Source organism: Mastigoproctus giganteus, chromosome 8 (assembly GCF_048544385.1).
Source record: "Mastigoproctus giganteus isolate SK-2022 chromosome 8, ASM4854438v1, whole genome shotgun sequence".
Classification (NCBI taxonomy): domain Eukaryota; kingdom Metazoa; phylum Arthropoda; class Arachnida; order Uropygi; family Thelyphonidae; genus Mastigoproctus; species Mastigoproctus giganteus.
The window spans coordinates 41,805,471-41,830,696 of record NC_143582.1 but is presented as its reverse complement, the minus strand read 5'-3'; the positions used below and the strand labels follow the sequence as shown (position 1 = coordinate 41,830,696).

The 25,226-nt window shown below is 37.4% G+C and overlaps 1 protein-coding gene across 4 annotated transcripts in view; it reads left to right on the top strand.

The window, feature by feature from the left end:
* The window catches only part of LOC150081484 (calcium/calmodulin-dependent protein kinase type II delta chain-like), a 645,695-nt gene that overhangs the window by 254,406 nt on the left and 366,063 nt on the right, over positions 1 to 25,226 (top strand). For all 4 annotated transcript variants that reach the window (XM_090379918.1, XM_090379916.1, XM_090379917.1 and 1 more), the window contains exon 7: positions 13,055 to 13,157. In XM_090379918.1, coding sequence (XP_090236044.1) covers positions 13,055 to 13,157 — 103 coding nt within the window. The remainder of the gene's footprint in view (positions 1 to 13,054; positions 13,158 to 25,226) is intronic.

Here is a 25,226-nt window from a genome sequence, read left to right as displayed (position 1 = left end):
AATTCAACACAGTGCCTTGAGACTTTCACTCGGTGCTTTCAGAACATCACCAGCACATAGTCTCTACATTGATGCCCATGAACTCCCACTAACTTTACGTAGGAAGACACTGTTATTGAAGTATGCTGTCAAGATACAAAGCTGTGCCATGCATCCGACTCAGTCATACCTGTTCAATCCACCATTAGAAAACCTTTTCAGAAATAAACCAAGCATAGTAAAGCCGGCTGGTCTTCGCCTTCTCGAACTGATGCAAATTTGGAATGTTTCCATCCTTTCCATACAACAGGTAACAACTTGTACTCAACCACCATGTGTTCCACCTCCTATACTGACCTGTGACACTTACCTCTCTCAATGGGGAAAGAACATTTTACAAACATCAAATATCAAACAACTTCACGAAGCTCACACTCAAAGATACTTTGACTTTTTTCCAATTTATACAGACGGCTCTAAATCTAATTCAAACGTCGGAGCGGCTGCAGTGTTTCCAAATACCGTTATTTCAGCATCCTTGCCATCTGAATTCAGTATCTTCTCAGCTGAATTATATGCAATCAAACTAGCTTTACAGAATTTCTCTTCTGACTGTGCTTTAAAATCTGTTATTTACACTGATTCCCTCAGCTCAATTTTGGCTTTATGTAACCCCTTAGATAAAGTACACCCTGTTCTAGATGAAATAAAAAGCATATTACTACAAATTGAAGAACGCAATCAACTGGTCACCTTCTGCTGGATTCCAGCTCATTCTGGCATTTTGGGCAACGAACTGGCTGATAAAGCCGCAAAAAATCCAACTAGCTTCGACTTAACTGATATCCCTGTTCCGCCATCAGACTATGCATTAATCATTCGGGCTGCATGCCTGTCAAAATGGACAGCAGTATGACACTCTCAAATTAATAATAAACTCTTTCAATTTAAACATGATCCAAAAATTTGGCGCTCCAGTGTCCGCACATCAAGACGAGAAGAGGTAGTCCTTTCAAGGGTAAGAATAGGCCATACTTATCTGACCCACCTTTATTTACTCACTGGGAATGTCCTGCCACAGTGTCCACTTTGTAATATAAATCTGAGTATTAAACACATTCTCATTGACTGCCCTTACTATGAACAAGACAGAACTTCAACCCTGCTATCACTGGTTAATCTTCGTAGACCAATAACTTTAGAGAATCTCATTGGAGATGATGCAGATATTTCCGAATTTTTCAACTTCATAAAGCAAACAGGACTTTTTAATCAATTCTGAATTTATGAAACTTTTTCATCTCTTTTTATAATAAATGAATAGGTGCATTATGGCCAAAGTAGCTTATGCGCCATCAAACCTCCATATCAACAACAACAACAAATTAGACTAGTTTTTCTTATATATTTCATACTTTGGAACGGAACCCCTTTATTACTATGGGAGCCATAACTCAGCCATAACTTTCGGTATTCGCGGCATTTCTCAGGAACGTAACCCCTGCGAATAGCGAGGGTTACCTGTATATTGCAAATGTAATGTATGAAAATAATTATTTTTCTAAATTAAAATAATACACATCTTTATTGATGACGATATCTCAAATTATGAAGAAACTATTTATCTTGCAGTGTAAGATGATCGCATATATATATATATATAGCTATCTATCCATGTTAGGCGAAGAGTTATTTATAAATTTTAAAATCATAGATAACTTAAGGTTATTAATAATGTGTGTGTAAGACTGTTAGTATTGATTATTAAAGTTAGTAATTCAGACCAGGAAATCCTGCAGCAAAAATCAACTGCGATCCCGGGGAAACAATCCCTAGTTGCTAGTATCTGTTACTCCCCACAATACTTTAAATTCATTGAAAGGCATCATCACAAAGTGGGACCTACGTTCAGTGTCTGAGGAGGAATTAGTCAAAGAACTTAGTAATCAGTGCGAAGTGCATAATGATTAAAAAAGATGAAAATTTCATACCAACTCGATCCATCATTTTAACCTTCAAAGTTAAAACTGCCCCAACTGCAAAGGAAGTCGCACTGCTTTTTATAAATCATGCGATATGTGGAAAACTGGAAAGAAAATTCAGAGATACAAAATAGAACATAAAGTAACATACCAATAAGCACGTAGACAAATTATGTTGACCCTGCCCATTCAAATCCTATGTGTCTTGCACCCAATGCTATCTTTCAACTGCAGCTCAAACAGATGTGTCAATACCACCGAACACCTCTTTCGCAAATTGGATTAAAGAAACTTTATCAGCCTCCCGAAAGGATACTCCTAAACCTAAAACCAGTGAAGCCACAAACATTCCAATTAGTATCCCAACTGATACTCCACCAGAAAGAATGAAAACTACTAAATTTTGTAAGAAAGCCAATCCACAAACCAACAGTATGGAAGTGGATGTACACCCGGATTATGTGGAACCCATTGTACAATTGCATGCCAATGACACTATGGATACTGGTAGCCCCAAATTCCCAAAAAAGACTGGAAAAAATCCCCCCGCATCCAAAAAAACAGCCAGATGAATCATCCCCCAGTAAACCTAAATAATGCATAATATCATTCAGTGGAATTGCAGAGGACTAAGCATCCATTCTGATAAATAGACTTAAGAGATTTAATAGCTCAATTCAACCCCCATATCTGTATGCCTACAGGAAATGTTCTCGTCACCCCAAGTTTCGCCAAAATTCTCCAATTATAGGCAACTCTCAGTTTAGCATTAGCATTAGTAGAGGCATATGATGCAAGAAAGCAAGCTTATTCAGCATCAGCCAAAAAAAAAAAAAAAACAACCACTACTCCCATTTCATCCCTCCGTTCGTTCAAAATACCTGTCCAGCTGAGCCTTAAATTTGTTTAGGCTATCAACTTCAACAACAAGCGATGGGAGTCTATTCCACAAACCAACTGCCCGCTGGCTAAAGGCAAATTTCCGCACATCTATCCGATATCCGTCCTTCCTCAATTTGAATTTATGCCCTCTCAGGTGATTATTCTGAGCAAGAGGAAGAATCCCATCGGCATTGAGCATGCTCAAGCCATTCAAAGCCTTATACACCTCTATCAGATCACCTCGCCGATGCCTAGTCTCCAAGCTCTGTAATTTGCAAAACTAAAGCCTTTCTTCGTAAGAGCAAACCTTTGTTCCATTCACTAATCTTGTTGCCCTTCTCTGTACTCGTTCCAGCAGCTCTACATCCTTCTTGAAATGAGGCCTCCAGACCTGTATACAGTACTCAAGGTGTGGCCTGACCAATGCCTTATACAAGAGAATAATCACATCCCTGTCCCTGCTAGAAAAATTCCTGTATATCATTGACAAGACACCATGAGCTACTCTTGCAGCTCATCTGCACTGCTCTGAGAACTTCATATCTGCCTGCACAATTACCCCCAGGTCCTTTTCATTCTCTACCACTGTCAGCGTAGTACCACAGAGTTGATACGTTGCTCTGGGGTTGCTGTTTCCCATATGTAGTACTTTACATTTGTCAATGTTAAACTTCATTTGCCACCTCTCAGCCCATCTGTTCAACCTTTCCAGATCCTGTTGCAGCAGCATAGCGTCAGTAGTGTCCTTAACGACCCTGCCAACCTTTGTATCATCTGCAAACTTAGACATTAAACTTGATATCCCATCATCAATATCATTCATAAACACCGAAAACAACAATGGACCCAACACTGAACCTTGAGGAACTCCACTAATAACATTAGTCCACGTTGAGCAGTGTCCATTGATTACCACTCTCTGTCTTCTGCCACTCAACCATCCCCTTATCCATAGCAGCAATTTGCCTCCAATGCCACACTGCTCCAATTTGTGCAGCAGTCTTCCATGTGCAACAGTATCAAAAGCCTTTCTAAGATCCAAATATATAATATCAAAGTTATTCCCTGCATCCAGTTCTTTTGTGACTACATCATAGTATCCAATCAAATTGGTCAGGCAAGACCTGCCCTTAACAAAACCATGCTGCGTCTGAGCTATAACTGAATTCTTGTCTAGATGATCCTGCAGTGCTTCTTTAACCAGTGCCTCCATTAATTTACCTGGAACAGAAGTTTAACTAACAGGTCTATAATTACTTGTGTCAGCCTTTGATCCTCCTTTGTGAATTGGGGTTACATTTGCACATCTCCAGTCTATGGGTACCTCCCCTGAGTCCAAAGAAGCTCTCATAATTATGGCTAGGGGTTTGCATACTTCCTTTGCTGCCTCCTTTAATATAACTGGATAGATCCCATCAACCCCAGGTGCCTTTTTTAACAATCAACAATCTCTCCTCCACTTTCCTCTCAGTTATTACAAAATCATCCAGCTCACTGCCAATGTTTACTTTACCTACATCATTCTCCTTCCTGAATAACTCCTCATGCGTGAATGTAGATGCAAAATACTCGTTTAGATTGTTAGCCACCTGAGCAGGATCCTCAACTGTTGAACCATCAATATCCAGTGGACCAATCTGATTCATCCCTTTCCTTCTCGAGTTCAAGTATGTAAAGAACTCCTTTCTGTTTTTCTTTGCATCCTTTGCCAAGGATTTTTCGTAGTCTGCCTTTGCCTGCCTAATCTCCTTTGTGACTTGGTTACAGACCAACTTATATCTATCATAGGCTTCCATGTCACCCATTAATTTGTATGTATCCCATGCATTTTTCTTCTCTGCCACATGTCTCACTAGTCCATCTGACAACCATTTAGGCCTAAACCTTGAACAATATTTCTTAGTTGGTATGTAAAGCCTGGTAGCCACCAAGATTAGTTCCTTGAATGCTTCCCATTTTGAGTTTGCTGTTGGTAACATCATCAGTTGGTCCCACTGTATAGAATTTAAATACTGTCTCAGACCATCATAGTCGCCTTTACGAAAACAAAAACCCTTCCCTTTACCTCTGATGGTAGTTACCTCCTTGAGTAAAACCCACTTCAACACACTGTGATCACTGCCACCTAGTGGTTCATTTATCTGCAGGTTCTTAATGCATGAAGAATCACTACTGATAATCAGATCAAGGGTATTGCTCCCTCTTGTTGCCTCACAAACATGCTGATGTAGAAAACAATCATCCAATAAATCCACAAAAGCCTTGCTAGTGTGCGAGTGACCAACCCACAAATTCCAGTCAATATCTGGGAAATTAAAATCCCCCATTATAAGATTCTCTGATTTACTGGCCCATTCTATTTCCCTGTACAATATATTATTATACTCATCAGAGTCATTAGGCCTATAGCACACTCCTACTCTCAATTTTGATTTCCCTATGCTTATGTCACACCAAACTGACTCGACACTGCCCTGTCCATCGATGTCAACTGGCTTCACTTCCTTTGACTTTATGTGTTTCTTAATTAATAGCATAACCCCTCCTCCCCTCCTGTCCTGTCTATCCTTTCTATATACATTGTATTCCCCAAATTCCAGTTCCGCATTACTTATATCTGTGTGACACCACGTCTCTGATATCCGAACAATATCTGCCTTTGATGTTTTGAGCAGTACCTCAAATTCATCAAATTTATTTACCAAACTCCTAGCATTGGTGTACACGCAGGTATACATGCACCTGTTTCTATTCTTAGCTACCCTAACACAACCCATGTGTTTACTTGTAACGCAATGACTACCAGCAGTCTCTGAAATATCCTGCATCTTGTTTTTCAGACTTCTGCTCATTTGAATAGAAGCAGTGCAAGAATCACTTCCACCTCTGCCAGGGGCTACTGTTAATCTATTAGTCCTTGTATCCCCCCCAACTAGCAGTTTTCCGACCCACCTAACACTGCCTCGACAGCATCAGCAAAAATTCTTGCACCCTTTCTATTTAAGTGTATCCCATCCCTGTAGAAGCAATCTCTCCTGTTAACAAGTACAGTCCAGGCTGAAAAAATCTTAGAAAGGCTTTTGATACTGTTGCACATGGAAGACTTCTGCCCAAATTGGAGCATTGTGGCATTGGTGGCAAATTGTTGCTATGGATAAAGGGATGGTTGAGTGGCAGAAGACAGAGAGTGGTAATTAATGGACACTGCTCATCGTGGACTAATGTTATTAGTGGAGTCCCTCAAGGTTCAGTATTGGGTCCATTATTGTTTTCTGTATTTATAAATGATATTGATGATGGTATATCAAGCTTAATGTCCAAGTTTGCAGACGATACGAAGGTTGGCAGGGTTGTCAAGGACACTATTGACACTATGCTACTGCAACAGGATCTGGAAAGGTTGAGCAGATGGGCTGAGAGGTGGCAAATGAAGTTTAACATTGACAAATGTGAAGTACTACATATGGGAAACAGCAACCCCAGAGGAACGTATCAACTCTGTGGTACTACACTGACAGTGGTAGAGAATGAAAAGGACCTGGGGGTAATTGTGTAAGCAGATGTGAAGTTCTCTGAGCAGTGCAGACGGGCTGCAAGAGTAGCTCATGGTGTCTTATCAATGCTATACAGGAATTTTTCTAGCAGGGATAGGGAGGTGATTATTCCCTTGTATAAGGCAATGGTCAGGCTGCACCTTGAGTACTGTATACAGGTCTGGAGGCCTCATTTCAAGAAGGATGTAGAGCTGCTGGAATGAGTACAGAGAAGGGCAACAAGATTAGTGAATGGAACAAAGGGGTGCTCTTACGAAGAAAGGCTTAAGTTTTGCAAATTACAGTGTCTGGAGACTAGGCACCAGCGAGGTGATCTGATAGAGGTGTATAAAGCCTTGAATGGTTTGAGCATGCTCAGTGCTGATGGGATTCTTCCTCTAGCTCAGAATAATCACCTGAGAGGGCATAAATTCAAATTGAGGAAAGACAGATGTAGGATAGACGTGCGGAAATTTGCCTTTAGCCAGCGGGTGGTTGGTTGGTGGAACAGACTTCCATCCCTTGTCGTGGAATTTGATAGCCTAAATAAGTTTAAGGCTCAGCTGGACAGGTATTTTGAACGAACAGAGGGGTGAAGTGGAAGTGGTTTTTTTTTTTTTTTGCCTGATGCTGCATAAGCTTGCTTTCTTTCATCATATGCCTCTACTAATGCTAAAAAGAGTATATTGAATTTTTTGGCAACAGGAACAGGTCTGTTCTTCTGACCAAATTTCATTATGTCACAGTTTGATGGTAAAATACAGAAAGTACAGCAATGCCTGTATTTTCTGTATATTTTAATGCTGTCTATCTTACCTACTTTACTTCTTGGGAACATGAAAATATACATTTTTCAAGGTATAATGTGTTTGAAGCTATAAAGCTATAAATTAATATGCTATAATGGACTTATAGGTTCTAGTACATTATACTACTTAGTTAATTTTGTTAATGTGGGATATTATCTTCTAGGCACAAGTATGCTGTATTTGATCAATCTAAAAAAAAAAAAAAAACCGTATATATATATATATATATATATATATATATATATTTTTTTTTTTTTTTTGCATCTGTGCTTTCTATATTAAAAAAAATTAATTCATTCATGTCGTTTTTTTTTTTTTTTTTATGCTCTAGGTTTTTTACTTTATTCATAAGATGTAGAAGGAAGTCAGGGATTTCCATTAGCTGTATGGTGCAAGCCATATTAGCCATATGATGCAAGGGAGCCCTGGCTTTTGCTGCACTGGAAAAAAATAATTTAAAAAATTAAAAAAAATAAATAATAATAAACTACCTATTTTTTTTCCTTGTCACATAAGTACCTGTCCAGCTTAACTTTAAATTTTCCCAAGCTATCAGCCTCAACCACCCATGGAGGTAACTTATAATAAATAACAACTCACTTGCTAAAAGAAAACTTCCTGCAAGTTTTTTTTTTAGCAAGTGAGTTGTTATTTATTTGAATTTATAGCCCCTGGTTATTCAATAATTTGTTAGAAGATGAAATGCACAAGGCATAATTTCTTATGGGTTTAGGTAATTAACTATATAATATCGGTGTAGATACAAGTTAGTTTACCAATAAATTGGAAATACCTATGTAGGGTAAAAGGCATTGTTTTAATTGTATCTCATATTGTGGTTTTCTTCACAACGAGATAGCTGGCATTGAATTACTTCAAATAAATAATGCTTCTCTAGTAGAGAAGACTGCTGTTATTTATTTTCAGTGGATACCACCACCACCCTGGTGATCGTTTCGAAGCTATTTGGCTTCATCATCAGTGAGTTGGCAGGTACCCTGGTAATGCAACATGCCATCAGTTGGGAAGTTATTTGCACAATATGAGAGATGCCAATGGTGTATAAATAGTAATGTATTAGAAGATGAAATGCACAAGGCATAATTTCTTATGGGTTTAGGTAATTAATTATATAATATCGGTGTAGATACACCATAGTTTACCCATAAATTTGAACTATATTTGAACAACCACAATATGAGATACAATTAAAATGATGTTTGATGTTTGGTTTTTAGGAGCATTAACAACTAAGGCCATATTGCTCCGGGATATGCGGTGGTCATTCCCTGAACTTTCCGCATCTTCCGTATTTGGTGGTGACGGGCTTGAACCCCGGTCTAATCTAGAAGCGTGTGCAATGCACTGCTGCTCCTTCCCACCTGGCTACGGAGGCACCTACACACACAATTAAAATGATGCCTTTTACATTACATACGTAGTTCAAATTTATGGGTAAACTATGGTGTATCTACACCAATATTATATAGTTAATTACCTAAACCCAAAGATTTTGCCTTGTGCATTACTATTCATACACCATTTGGCATCTTTCATATTGTGGAAATAACTTCGCAACTGTGATGGCATGTTGCATTACCAGGATACCTGCCCACTCACTGATGATGAAGCTAAATAGCTTCGAAACAATCGTCTGGGTAGTGGTATCCACTGAAAATAAATAAGAGCAGTCTTCTCTACTAGAGAAGCGTTATTTATTTGGAGTACTGCAATACCAGATATCTCATTGTGAAGGCAACCACAATATGAGATACAATTAAAACGATGCCTTTTACACTACATATGGAGTTCAAATTTATGGGTAAACTATGGTGTATCTACACCAATATTATATAGGATCTTTCCAGATATTGACTGGAACTTGTGGGTTGGTTACTCGCACACGAGCGGGACTTTTGTGGATTTGCTGGATGACTGTTTTCTAGTCATCCATAAAATTAGAGGCAACCAGAGGGAGTTATACTCTTGATCTGATTATCAGCAGTGATTATTTGTGTATTGGGAATTTGCAGATAAAGGAACCACTGGGTGACAGTGATCACAATGTACTGATGTGGGAATTACTTAAAGATGTAACTACCATCAAGGGTAAAGGGAAGGACTTTTGCTTTCGAAAAGGTGACTACAGTGGTCTCAGACAGTTTTTAAATTCTCTACAGTAGGATCAACTGATGATGTTACCAGCATTGAATTCTAAATGGTAATCCTTCAGGGACTTAATTTTGGAGGCTAATAGGTTTTTCATTCCAACTAAGAAATACTGTTCAAAGTTTAGGCCTTAATCGATGTCAGATGAATTAATGAGGCTCGTGGCAGAGAAGAAGAAGAATGTATGGGATGCATATAAAGTATCAGGTGACACAGAAGCCTATGGGAAAATAATGGAATCACTGGTTAAAAAAGCATTGCAGGATCATCTAGACAAGACTGCTGTAATAGTTAAGGCATAGCATGGGTTTGTTAAAGGAGGTCTTGTGGGAGAAATTTGATTGGATTCTATGATGTGGTCACAAAGGAACTGAATGCCAAAAATAATTTTGATATCATATACTTGGATTTCAGGAAAGCTTTTGATACTGTTGCACATGGAAGACTGCTGTACAAATTCTAGAGGTATGGTATTAAGGGTAAGTTTCTACAATGGATAAAGGGATGGTTGAGTGCGAGACTACAGAGAGTGGTAATCAAGGGCGACTACAGAGAGTGGACACTGCTCTTCGGGGATAAATGTTGTTAGTGGAGTTCCCCAGGGTTCGGTGTTGGGCCCATTGTTGTTTTGTATATTTATCAGTGATATTGATGAAGGTATATCAGGTTTAATGTCCAAGTTTGCAGATGATACAAGGGTTGGCAGGGTTCTTAACAACAGTAAACACAGTATGCTACTCCAACTGGATCTAGATAAGTTCGGCTGAGAACTGAGTGGGCTGAGAAGTGGCAACATTGACAAATGCAAAGTACTGCATATGGGTAGTGATAACCGAAGTGAAACGTACCAACTCTGTGATACTACTCTCAGGGAAGTGGAAAGTGAAAAAGACCTGGGGATAATTTTGGAGTCAAATATGAAGTTAGCTGAGCAGTGCAGATGGGCTGCCAGGGCAGGTCATTGAGTTTTGTCAATGATATATAGCAATTTGCTAGCAGGGACAGGGAGGTGATTATCCCATTATACAAGGCAGTGGTCAGGCCACACCTAGAGTACTGTGTACAGGTCTGGAGACCTCATTTTAGGAAGGTAGAGTTGCTAGAATGAGTACAAAGACGGGCAACAAGTTTTGTGAGGAGAACAAAGGGGTGCTCCTACCAAGAAAGGCTTAAGTTCTGCAAATTGCAGCGCCTGGAGAGTAGGCACCTGCAAGGTGATCTGATTGAGGTGTATAAGGCTGTGAATGGGTTGAGCAAGCTGAATGCTAATGGGATTCTTCCCCTAGCTCAGACTAAGAACCCAAGGGCACACAGTTTCAAATTGAGGAAAGATAGTTGTAGAATTGATGTGCAGAAATTTGCCTTTAGCCAGTGGGTAGTTGATTGGTGGAACAGGCTTACATCTTTTGTTGTGGAAGCTAATAGCCTAAATAAATTTAAGGCTGAGCTGGACAGGCATTTGGAACAAATGGAGGGGTGAAATGGCAGGGGGTTTTTTTGGCTGATGCTGCATAAGCTTGCTTTCTTGCATCGTATGCCTTTACTAATGCTAATTTGTAAACAGTTAATATGTCACCCTTGTTCATTTTACTTTCACCTCTGGGAGCCTTATACTCCTCAATAAAATCACCTCTAAATAATCAGATCTCATCTGAGTTTCCAAACTGTACACCCAACATTTCAGTCTTTCTTTATAAGGGCACCCTTTTATCAGTCTCACCAGTTGTGTCACCTATCTTTGGACCCATTCAAGATCTCAACTTCTTTTTTTAGGTGCAATCTCCATGCCTGGACACAGTATTTGAAATGTGGTCAAATCAAATCTCATCTGAATTTCCAAACTCCACACACCACATTTCAGTCTTTTCTTATATGAACATCCTTTGGACTCCTTCAAGAAGATCAATCCCCTTTTTAAGGCACAGTTTCCATGCCTGTACACAGCATTTGAAGTGTGGTCTTACAGTTGCTTTATATCCTTATCTCTACAAGCAAATGTTTGATAAATCATCATATCAACATCATAATATTATGTTGTGATTTGTTTCTTTCAAGTTTTAAAGTTTTTCAAGGTTGCCTGAAATAGACAAGTATTTTTGTGAACATTTTTGTCACAATTACACACTTGTTCCCAAGTTAATCCTCTCTTTGAGGTATCAATTTTGTCATAACCTGTCCCACAGTATATACACATATATATACTGTATGTTTTTCAAGACATTTAAAATATGTTTAAAATATTGTGCCCATTTATATATGAATTATCTTAATCTTTCAATAGTGTTGCCGTCTCTTATCTGTGTTTCCAAGTAATTGTCGACACTGTATAATAGATGGCAGCACAAAAATATTTTAAAATTAGAGGAGGAGATTGCACTTGGCAGCCATTGTTGTCTGATTTGGTTTTATAAATGCTGAAATTCTCTGAAATTCATTTCCAACGCTGATGAAATTTAATCATGTTATACATAAATATAGATGATATTATCACATAAATAAATATAAAAAAGAAATAACACTTTTTTTTTTTTTAAATTTCTGATTTTATTTTTATTTTTGACAATAATTTCACTTTAATTTTGAACATCCAACTCATAACAAATTAATATTTAAAAGTATTTGTATACAAAGTATTTATTTTTACAAATTTTCAAAATTCCATGAAGAAACTCCTTCACAGAACCAGTTGCTACCAGAAAACTTACACTTCAGGTTCCACATGTTCAGTGTACTCACTCCTGAAAGAGAAAATACAGCTACACTGTCTGAACTAAGTTTCACCCCCAGAGTAATACGTTCTTCAGTTCCATGCAGAGTTTTTTAATTTTGTTCACCCATCCTATACCTGCTTTCCAAGAGAAATCACCATTCAATTTGCATTCATAGCATTGTTGTTCTCTGTTACTATTGGCCCTACCAAAGGAATTTCTGAGCCTCTGATACATTACAATATTGAATTGTGTGTGTATGGGGGGGGGGACATTTTATTGTTTCTCCTTCAAGATAAGATTCTGTTGGTTATCTCCATTTTTCTTATGAAATCCTTAATTTTGATGCCATCTTGTTTCAGATCATTAATGGTTCTTGGAACTTTATGAATTTTCAGTAAACTGTAACCATTTTAACCATGGTTACCTGCTTTTTTTGTGAAATATTAAAAATATTCTTGAAATTCTATAAATTTTCACTAAACTGACCTTAATTTTTATTTGGACATTGAATCAATTTGAATTTATTTTTATACATTTAAAAATTTCTTTTGAATTTCTTTTTATAAAAGTGTAATACTTAGAAGCTGACTGAAAATTTAAAATGTCAGATGGAAACAGTAGGAGTGGGAGATGAAATTACTGATTCTAAGAATTGTTTTTGCTACATGGCATTTTTCCAGAAACTTTTATTACTTGGAGGGGTCTCATGGGATGTGGTTAACGGAGAGTTAAAGTTAATTGGTTATGGAAAATAGTTTCTGTTATATTTTGAAAGAATAATATTAAAATGGATTTGTTTCTCTAACATTTGTTTCTTTATTTTTATAAAATTTTTTGTTAAGTCTGATGTGACTAGAAATTCTAAATGTTGCCTAGTTGCATTCAGAGTAATTTTTAATCAGCAGGCCATTAGCCATTCTCATGTTCACCTTTTCCACCACTGCAATCATAATTGTCAATTTTTCTTTTTTTTTTTTTTTTTTTGCTAGCCAGAGAACCTACTTTTAGCAAGTAAAGCAAAAGGAGCTGCTGTTAAGCTTGCAGACTTTGGCTTAGCAATTGAAGTACAAGGAGAGCAGCAGGCATGGTATGGTATGTGCCTTATACTGAGTAGTTGACAAACTTTTTCTTAGGCATGTTATGTTTTAACAGATTTTTCCAGTTAGATTTTTGTTTAGTTAGTAATATCACTGATTTGCTTTATTCTGGAGGGGTGAGACATTACTAGTCATTCACTATTTTCTTATAGTATGAACCAGAGCTATAATGCTCAATATGTTCTACGTTGATATTAATATTTGTAAAGGAATAAGTGGTTTACCTCAATATGATACGTAGAACACTCCCATATGATACTCTCTAGAAATTAAAACAAAAATAAAAAATCGAAAATCTTACATTACATTAAGAAATAATTAACAATTAAAAATCAATTTAACACAATAAAAAATTAAGTAAAAAATTAACGAAAAAATTGCAAAACAATTTTCCTTCCTGAAGGTGACAACTTTTCGACTGTATGTCATGATCACAGGAATGAAAATTACTGAATAGGGGTAAGCATGGAACTTAAATAGGGATTATTTGTCTTCGCATATGCGTGTAAAGGACCATGAGTCAGAGATTAGATATGGCCGGCGAACATTAACAGAATTCTCATGTAATTTAATTTCGACGGTTTCTGCATTTAATAGTCTCAGATAATTACGTTAGACACTAAGTATTTTGGCCTCATTAAATAACAAAGTATGTTTTTCATTAATGGCATGAAATCCTAATTCTGAGGCTGCGTGTTAACATGAAAATTCAGAGGAAACCATGTAGAACCATGATAAGATTAGTCGCAATCACTGCAAGAAATGTTGTATACCAGGTCATTTATTTGTGTTGCGAATGAGGAAAGGACTGAGCGATTGTTCAATATAGTTTGTAATTTCTGTATTGGCTTGGCTACAATTTTAAAAGAATTTGTTAAATTGTTTGTGCCACTGTTCAACATATGGGACAGAAATAAAGTATTTTTTGATATTACTATTGTTGGTTGGTGTATTTTTTTGTATTCTATCCTTAGCTTGTACCCTAATTCTGTTTATTGTAGCAAGTGGGTAACCCCTGTTTTAAGAATCTGCTGGTTAATATTTGTATTTCTGAGCCCAAAACAGTTTCTGTTGTTGAATATTTATAAGCATTGAGAAATTGATTAAAGATAATTGATCTTTTGTAGGTGAACGGGTGATAACTGTTATAATGCAGAAGCATACTGGTGTTTGTAGGTTTTCGATAGATGTTAAATTGAATTTTATTCGCATCCCGAGTAAGCGTGAAATTTAGAAAATTTAATGACTTAGTTTCCGTATTCTCCCTCTCCAATGTAAATCTGAGTCTAGAATGAATATTATTAAATGAATGTAAAATGTCTTGGATAGTGCTACTATCGGTAATGACCAGAACATCGTCTAAATACCTCCCATAGTATGTGATACATGGTAGAAAAGGCGTCAAATGTATACGTTCAATCGTTGAGAGATAGATCTCCGATATTAGGCTGTTCAAGCTTAATCCCATTGACAAACCAAAAATTTCTTTGTATACTTTGTCTCAAAAGGTGATATAGTTGGCTTCAACTAAGAGTTTAAGTGGAAAATTTTCTTAATAGGAAGCTTCGTATAATTAATCGGTATTGAGTTATTATTTAACATATCCCAAAGAATATCTAATGTGTATTCGACTTTTATATTCGTATATAATGAGGTAACATCTAGTGAGAATAAATTATCATTACCTCCAGGAAGTGAGAATACATTATCATTAAGGAAGGAAAATTGTTTTGCAATTTTTTCGTTAAATTAATTTTTTATTGCATTAAATTGATTTTTAATTATCGTTAATTATTTCTTATTGTAATGTAAGATTTTTTTATTTGTTTTCGTTTTAATTTCTGGAGAGTATCATACGGAAGTGTTCTACGTATCATATTGAGGTAAACTTCGCTTATTCCTTTACAAACTATTTTCTTATCTATGCCTCTTGATGTGTATAGATTATTTTACTTAAATTTTTTTCAACAGTTACAGCTTTCTATTACAAAATATTTATATCTGTTCTTTTGGTTGTGACTCAGTATTATTGCAAGTGAACTGTCAGCCCTATCAGCCCCTTGAACAGATATGAATGTATGTGCCATCCCCCTTTAGCAGGCTGATTGAATTTGTCATCAATAATTAGTTTTTCCATGAAATTGCTGTGTGCCCTGCCAGGTAATATGTTATGCAGGATTACTTCTGATTGGAATTGAAACCCATATAAAAAGTGGTGCAAATTACTATTAAAAAAACAAAAAAGATGGTAAACCAAATAAAAATTATACTGCAGGATTTGATTTTTAAGAAAAAAAAAATATATTGTCTAGAATGAAAGTGTTCTGTAATATTCTGTAACAATTTACAAATATTTTCAAAATGTTAAAATCTAGCCCTCCTAAATGGAAAGCCTGCATTTCTTTATTTTTTTAAATTTTAAGTTTTTTTTTTTTTAACTATGGGTATAAGACAAAGTTTTATTTGTATACTGCAGTATATTAATCTTGTCAGCCTTTACCCAAACAAATCTTAAGTGGCAAAAAAAACTAGCTTAATTGCAGGCTCTTCCAAGGAAAATAAGTATTTCTTTATTCTAATACTAGGCATTTGAATAAAATTGAAATGTTTTCAGACTGCTGCAATTTATTTAATATGGACAAATAAATATGGACAAGCTAGAATCATAAAGTAGCAGAATTTAGGCAGCATATTTATGTAATAAAATTGTATATTTTTTTTAATATCTTACATTTATTTTGCATGCTGAGAATAATAGAACTAGCACAAATTGATCCCTATGAAATATTTCAGAAGTAAAGTAAATCACCAATCATAAATGAATCTATACTGAATACAAAGTCACAAAATGCTTTGTGCTTAGTATAGATTTATTTCCTTTACAAATTTGTTTTTTTTGTATGTATTAATATATATTTTTTTAAAGTTAAGGCTCTCACAAGAAACAAATTTTAATCCTCACAAATTTTAATATTGTGGCTTAATTTTAAATAATAAATAAATAATATTTATTAATTTTTAAACATTTATTATAAATAATAGTATAGTAACTTTCATCTGCACTTCAATTTTCCTCAGTAGTGAAAAACATATCATTCATCAGCCCAAAGGTTGTTGTAAGGTTTTTTTATTGTGTTTTTTTATTGTGTTTTTTTTTTTTTTTTTTGTAGCTTAGTAGTCCCTAAATTTTTGCCAACATAATGTCATATTGTATCGTTTTTTTTCAGAATTCATCATGGTTTTACACTGGTTGCAAAGTAATCTGTATAACAACTATTACCATCTCCTTTCAGGATTTTACTGAAATTAGTATGGACAGGTGTGGTGTTAAGAATGAATTGCTAAATAAAGAAACAGTTGAAGATTTCTGATTTCATCATAAGCACAGAAGCAAAGCGATGGTGAACTGTTTTACGTTGTATTTTCAGAAGGTTTTAATAGTACTACAAGATTTTTTGGTGAAAAGCAATAGCATGATCAAGTTAAGTGACCTTCAGCTTCATTTGATTGTTGCAGTGGAAGTGTATGTCTTCAGTGTTTTGGATGCATCTCACACTGCCAAACTTTTTTTGGTGAAAAGCTGTAGCATTGAACTCTTTTTCACATTTGTGTACTGGGTTTGGAAATGTTTTAAAAGCAATGTCTGTAACACTGAGAGAAGGCCTAGAAGGTTTTGCCTTTAATTCTACGAAATTTAAAAATGACCAAATTTATTGTTGTTATGTTGTTATTTGGTTTTTAGGAGCATTAGCAACTAAGGCCATATTGCTCCGGGATATGCGGTGGTCAGTCCCTGACCTTTCCGCATCCTCCGTATTTGGTGGTGACGGGCTCGAACCCCGGTCTAATCAAGAAGCGTGTGCTACGCACTGCTGCTCCTTCCCACCTGGCTACAGAGGCGCTGACCAAATTTATTATACACTAGCATCATACTTTTATGAAGAAGTTTTGTCTGAAGTTGAATCTTTGCACTACACATTACAGTATAATGAAGTATACTTCAATGCCGGCAAGCAAGCACTCTCACTATATGACATGATACTGGTTTAAAACCAAAGAAGCTATAATTTTGCATCACTTGGCAAGCTGTTTCGTGCAACAGCTGAGAACTTAGAAGAATAAATTGTACATGTACTAATGGTATTAAGAATAGGAGATCAGAGGATTTACTTAACAGGTTTAGTGCAAAGTTCAGGAAAAAAGTCATGAGTTAGGATTAAATTTGAATGTTTTTGCCAGAAATTATGAGGGAATATATGCTGAGAGCATTGTCAGTCAGTTTGGCCTTGGGGAAAAGGGCTCATGGCATAGAATTTTTCTCAGCATCATCTATGCTTGTTAACAGGAACAGACTGTTTTTACAGGGATGGGATACACTTAAATAGCTGTGGTGCAAGAATATTTGCTGGTGCAATGCAGTTTTAGGTGGGTTGGAAAACTACTAGCTAGGGGAAAATACATAGACTGAAAGATTAACAGCACCAAAAGCAGAGGTGAAAGTGATTATTATGCTGCTTCTGCTGAGACATACAACAACCTAGAGAGTGTGGTATCAGAGATTACAAGGCCTGCTGAAAATCCTCATGAGAAAAGCAAATAGATGGACTATGTTAGGGTAATTAAGAGTAAAAACAGCATATATTTGATTAATTTGAAGTTTTAATTATCTGCATTAGGTTAAGTCATCAAATTTGGACATTGTAGGGATATTGGAAACTATTGAATTATACTACTCAAATATAAGGGATACGGAATTTGAATATGATCATTAAAATGTGTATGAGAGGAGGGGAAAGAAGTATGCTCTTGGTTGAGAAGCACGTAGAATCTAAGGCATTATACTCAGTTGATGTGGGTGGGAAATGCAATAGAGTTAGTTAAGTGTGATTATAAGCCCTGGGAAAACTAAAATTAGAATAGTTGTATTGCTATAAGCCAAATGACTGTAATGAGTATAATGAACAGCTGCACAGATAAATAAAATGTGCCAGTAAATCATAATGTCTTATAATGGGGTGTTTTAATGTTTTAGTTATTGACTGGAATTTGTGGGTTGGTCACTCACATAATAGCAAGACTTTTCTGGATTGATTTATTAGATGACTATTTTCTACACCAGCATGTTAGAGAGACAAAGCACTTCTCTTGATGTGATTATCAGCAGTGGCTTATCATGTTGGTATCCTTCATATAAAAGGCATTAATTGGTAGTCATCACAGTGTATTGTTGTGGGATCTACTTAAATATATATACTATCAAAAGTAAAGGGGGGATTTTGCTTGCATAAAGATGACTGCAGCGGTTCCAGACAGTTTTTAAATTCTTTTCAGTGGGATCAACTGATGATGTTACTAGCTGCAAATTCTATGTGAGAAGCATTTAGGAAATTAATCATAAAAGTTGCTAAGCTTTGTATACAAATTAACAGATACTGTATTAAGAGATACTTTTTATATTCTACTATTTATGCTCTACTAGGAGATACTTTTCATACTGTATAAGAGATACTGTTTAAGGCTTAGACCTAAACAGATGTCAGATGAACTGATAAGACTAGTGGTAAAGATGAAAAATATGGAATGGTATAAATTATTAGTGGATATAGAAATCTACAATAAGTACAAAGTAGTCTGCAATCAAGTCATGGGGGGTGGGCAAGCTAAGGCAGATTATGGAAGTGTCTGTCAAAGAATCCAAAGGAAAGTAGCAAAGACTTCTCTATTTTTGTTAACAGTAAAAGGAAAGGGATGAATCACATTAGTCCACTATATAATTGATGATATTCCTGTTTATGTTTCTGGTAAACAGAATAGATAAATTTACATCAATATTCACATATGAAAAATATTTTAGGGGTGGGAATTATAGAAGTATATCAAATTCTGACAGGCAGCTAAAGGATTTTATGGTAACTAAGAGGGGAACTATAGGAAATTTTGGAATTGGTGAAAGAAATGAAAGAGATGAAAGACTTGTGGAATTTGCAGAATCTAGAGGAATGTCAGTAATGAACACTTTTTTCAAGAAAAGGGTGAACAGAAAGTGGACATGGAAGAGCATAAATGGATTAACTAATGAAATCGACTTCATCCTATATATCGTGAATGATGTTACTGTCCTGAACAAGGTAAACATCGGAAGTGATCACAGAATGGTAAGATACACACTTGATATAGATGTAAGAAAAGAAAGGAAAAAACTGACTCAAGTAAATAATACAAAGGTCTTTAAGATAACAGAAGAGGAGGAAAAACAGTATGTATTGGAACTTAAGTACAAGTTTGAGCTTCTGCAGACTGTTCAGGACCAAGATATTGACAAGGAATATTACAATTTTCTGAAAGTGATAAAGCCCAAGAAACCTATAGGTAAAAAGAAATCCAAAGAAGAAAATATCAGTCAAGAAACACTTGTCATGATGAACCGAAGATGACAAATGAAGAACAAGAAAAACACAGACAGGGAGAAAATTGAGTATACTGAGTTATGCAAAGCCATTAGAAAGAGACGCAGAGAGGACATAAGAAAATTTAATACAAGAAAAGTAGAATAAGCATTAAGGAAAAACAAAGGATTTAAATCAGCAGCCATGAGCAGTAATACAGAAAGACAAATGATAATGAAACTGAAGAATAACGATGGTGTACTTATGAATAGCAGAGAAGACATAATTCAAATAGCAGACGACTACTATAAAGAGTTATACAAGGAGCGAGGGAATGATGCCAGCAGTGGGGAAGATGGATCGCAAATTAGTAACATACAACATACCTGGTAACAAACGGGCCTGGAGTACTGGGGTCCATAGTTCACAAATACATATATAGTTATAGTTATTACCCAGTTTATTAACAAAAACAAATTATAATAAAATATAATAAGATAAAAACCAGTAGCTTTCGGGACGCGTGTCCCTTTGTCAACTGACAAGTTAATACAAATTTTGAATACAATACAACGAGCAAAGTGGCACGTTAATCATGCGTCATTGTTGTTGCACGGACGTGTGCTGCTTCTACGCCACTGATCATCCAGCAATAAAATGGTAGTTTCCAGGATGGGATGTAGACGCATGCCTTTCTGGCGATTTAATGCCTTAGGATTGTTTATTATGTTGAGTGACTCTAGCCATAGGCGGTGACGAAAGTGTCGCGAGTGGTCCACTATCTCAAAGTCGCGTTTGGGGTCAAGATCGTGGTTGGTGGCCCAAAAATGTTCTGCGACCGCGGACAGGTCAGTTTCGGCAAGCCGGATTGCTCTGTCGTGTTCCGTGAGGCGATCTTGGAGACGTCTTAATGTCTCCCCTATGTAGCAACTGTTACAGTCTCTGCAGGTGATACGATACACCACATTGCTGCGTAAGACAGGTGTGACAGGAGTCTTCACGTTGGAGACAAGTGACCATAGGTTCCTGCAGGGTAATTGCACACATTTGATGTTGTAGCTTCTAAGGACCTTCGAGATGCGTCCTGACACTCCTGGATAATACGGAATGTAGGCGGACGATATACCGACCTGCTTCGGAGGTCTTGGGTTGGATGTGAGTTCTTCTGCCTGTAACAGGCATCTGCTTAATACCTGGGTGGATAACCGCATTTGGTTATGTCCGTCTTCACACGGGAGATCTCGTTACGTCTAATTGTGTCATTGCTGGAATGGCTCCAAGCGCTGGAGAATAGGGTGCAGGCAGTGCTATTGAGATGGCTTGGTGCGTGGCCAGACCCGTAGTTGGTGAATTGACCGCACCACATGGGTTTGCAGTATACTGAGGTCACTAAATGTGGGCCTGCGCGATGTACCAGGACGTCTAGAAACGGAAGCGAACCATTCACCTCTGATTCTATGGTAAACTTGATGACATTAGACAGGGAGTTGAGATATTCCAGCAGTGCAGTTTCAGAACCCCGTGGTATTATGGTAAAGATATCGTCAACGTATCTACACCATGTTGTAATAGGTGTAGGTGGGTTCTGGTGTATCTGCTCCTCTAGGTCTTCCATGACGATGTTAGCTACTACGGAACTGACAGGGGCACCCATAGCAGTGCCATGTACTTGTTTGTAGAGTGAGTCTTCAAAGGAGAAGATGCTGCTTGATAAGCATAGGTTGAGGGCGGTATAGATGTCATCAGTGGATAGTGATGTCCTGGATTGGAGGCTTAAGTCGTTCTCGAGGAGCCTTCTGGCGCAGCGCACGGCCTGTTGGACGGGAATTGAAGTGAATAAAGAGACCACGTCAAATGATGCCATGACAGAGTTGTCAGGGATTGAAAGGTCCTTAATGAGGTGGATGAACTCACTGCTATTTTAACGGTGTGCGATGTATTACCTATAAGAGGTGAGAGGAGGCGCGTGATATGTTTGAACAGTTCATACGTTGGGGTACTGCAGCAAGACGCTATAGGCACACCTTTAAAAATAGCAGTGAGTTCATCCACCTCATTAAGGACCTTTCAATCCCTGACAACTCTGTCATGGCATCATTTGACGTGGTCTCTTTATTCACTTCAATTCCCGTCCAACAGGCCGTGCGCTGCGCCAGAAGGCTCCTCGAGAACGACTTAAGCCTCCAATCCAGGACATCACTATCCACTGATGACATCTGTACCGCCCTCAACCTATGCTTATCAAGCAGCATCTTCTCCTTTGAAGACTCACTTACAAACAAGTACATGGCACTGCTATGGATGCCCCTGTCAGTTCCATAGTAGCTAACATCGTCATGGAAGACCTAGAGGAGCAGATACACCAGAACCCAGGTGATACGTTGACGATATCTTTACCATAATACCACGGGGTTCTGAAACTGCACTGCTGGAATATCTCAACTCTCTGTCTAATGTCATCAAGTTTACCATAGAATCAGAGGTGAATGGTTCGCTTCCGTTTCTAGACGTCCTGGTACATCGCGCAGGCCCACATTTAGTGACCTCAGTATACTGCAAACCCATGTGGTGCGGTCAATTCACCAACTACGGGTCTGGCCACGCACCAAGCCATCTCAATAGCACTGCCTGCACCCTATTCTCCAGGGCTTGGAGCCATTCCAGCAATGACACAATTAGACGTAACGAGATCTCCCGTGTGAAGACGGACCTAACCAAATGCGGTTATCCACCCAGGTATTAAGCAGATGCCTGTTACAGGCAGAAGAACTCACATCCAACCCAAGACCTCCGAAGCAGGTCGGTATATCGTCCGCCTACATTCCGTATTATCCAGGAGTGTCAGGACGCATCTCGAAGGTCCTTAGAAGCTACAACATCAAATGTGTGCAATTACCCTGCAGGAACCTATGGTCACTTGTCTCCAACGTGAAGACTCCTGTCACACCTGTCTTACGCAGCAATGTGGTGTATCGTATCACCTGCAGAGACTGTAACAGTTGCTACAAAGGGGAGACATCAAGGCGTCTCCAAGATCGCCTCATGGAACACGACAGAGCAATCCGGCTTGCCGAAACTGACCTGTCCGTGGTCGCAGAACATTTTTGGGCCACCAACCACGATCTTGACCCCAAACGCGACTTTGAGATAGTGGACCACTCACGACACTTTCGCCACCGCCTATGGCTAGAGTCACTCAACATAATAAACAATCCTAAGGCATTAAATCGCCAGAAAGGCATGCGTCTACATCCCATCCTGGAAACTACCGTTTTATTGCTGGATGATCAGTGGCGTAGAAGCAGCACACGTCCGTGCAACAACAATGACGCATGATTAACGTGCCACTTTGCTCGTTGTATTGTATTCAAAATTTGTATTAACTTGTCAGTTGACAAAGGGACACGCGTCCTGAAAGCTACTGGTTTTTATCTTATTATATTTTATTATAATTTGTTTTTGTTAATAAACTGGGTTATAACTATATATGTATTTGTGATACAACATACCTGATATCCTTTCTGATGAGGTAGAACATGCGTTGAATAAAATTAAGAAGCAGAAAGCTCCGGGGGAAGATGAAGTTACTGTAGAGTTGTTAAAATTGGGAGGAAGAGACATGACACAAAAACTGGTAAGACTCTTCACAAAATGCATTAGAAAAGGTGTGGTGCCTAGGGAGTGGAATAATGCAATCATAGCTTTCCTGCATAAGAGAGGAGATAAATGAGAAATTGGAAATTATAGACCAATTAGCTTGTTATCCCACATCTACAAGTTGTTCACAAGGGTCATTACTAACAGATTAGAAAGAATACTTGATGATAATCAACCGAAAGAGCAAGCTGGCTTTAGGACAGGATTCTCAACTGTGGATCACATATGAATATAAAACACCAGTATGCCTGGCATTTGACACCATACAGCATAAGGCAATGTTTCGGGCAATGGAAAGACAAGGCATAGATGCCCCATATATTATGATTTTGAAGAAAATATATGAGAATGCTACCTCCTTTATTAGACTAGACAAAGACAGTAATAAATTTAAAATTGAGAAAGGAGTTCGACAATGAGACACAATATCTCCAAAGTTGTTTACTGCTGCCCTTGAGGAAGCTTTCAGAAGATTAGACTGGTCACAGAAAGGAGTCAATTAATGTGAATGGAGAGTACCTAAACCATTTACGATTTGCAGATGACATTGTGATAATAAGCCACGATCCCAAAGAATTAGAGGAAAATCTTAATCTGTTATGCAGAGTTAGTAAGGATTTTGGACTAAAGATGAATATGGCTAAAACAAAAGTAATGATTGTGAAAAAGTATGCCACAGAAAGGGATATAATGATTGAAGGAGCAGTAATTGAAAAGGTGGAGTCATATACTTATCTGGGACAAGTCATTAGCTGTAATAGTGATAAATGGATGGAAAACAAGAGAAGAATAAATTTTGGATGGATAGCATTCAGGAAATACCGTCACATACTGAGGAGCAATATCCCAATTTGTCTGACACATCAAATAATGAACCATTGTATACTACCCACCATGACTTATGGAAGTGAAACTTGGGCACTCACCAAAAGAATGGAAGAGAAGCTGAGAACAACACAGCAAAGAATGGAAGAGTAGCTGAGAACAACACAGCGAAGAATGGAATGAATTACATTGGGAATCAGACTGTTAGATAAGAAGAGAAACACATGGATTAGGCAGCAAACTGAAGTAAAGGACATTCTAATCAAAACTAAAGAACTAAATCTTGGGCAGGACACATAGCTCGAAGACATGATGACAGATGGACTAAGAAAATAACAGAATGTACCCAAGAGGAGCTAAGAGAAAACCTGGAAGACAACAACGGAGATGAACAGATGAAATCCATGAGTTTGTGGGTAGAAAATGGATGGCCATTGCACAAAACAGAAGGAACTGGAAAGTTGCTGGAGAGGCCTTCATCCTGCAGTGGATTGAATGGCTGATGAATGATGATGATGTAGAGCGAAGTGTAAGAGAAATCATTAAAGCTAACAATAAGCAAGGGTTCAAGAGAGGTCCCTTTAGAGATGTGAAAATCCCTAATTCATAAAGGGGATCAAGTTAAGCGAGTAATTATAGAACTGTAACCTTAAGTTCTGTTGCAGGAGAAACAATGGACGCATTTTTTAAAGAAGAAATACAGACCATCTGGAGAGGAGCGCAGTTATACAGCAGTCACAGCATGGATTTGTTAAGGGGCAATCTTGTTTGAGCACTCTGGATACTATGATGCAGTAGCAAAATAACTGAACGCAAAAAATAATTTTGACATCACATTTCAGAAAAAGCTGACTGTTCTACATGAAAGACTATTGTATGCAAATTGGAACAGTGTTGCATTAGAGACAGGCTACTGTTGTGGATAAAGGGATGTTCAGTAAGAGAAGACAGAGTGTTTATCAATAAGCATTGCTCTTATTGGATTTATGTTATAAGTGGACTGCTAAGGGTTCAATGCTGGGTCCATTTTTGTTTTCAGTATTTATTAATAATAGTGATGAAGGAATGGCAGACTTAATGTCTAAATATGCAGATGATTCCAAGTTTGGTTTATGACAGTAATTAGGGTATATCACTGTAACAAGATCTAGGAAAATTAGGCAAGTGGGCTGAGAAGTGGCAATTGAAGATTAACA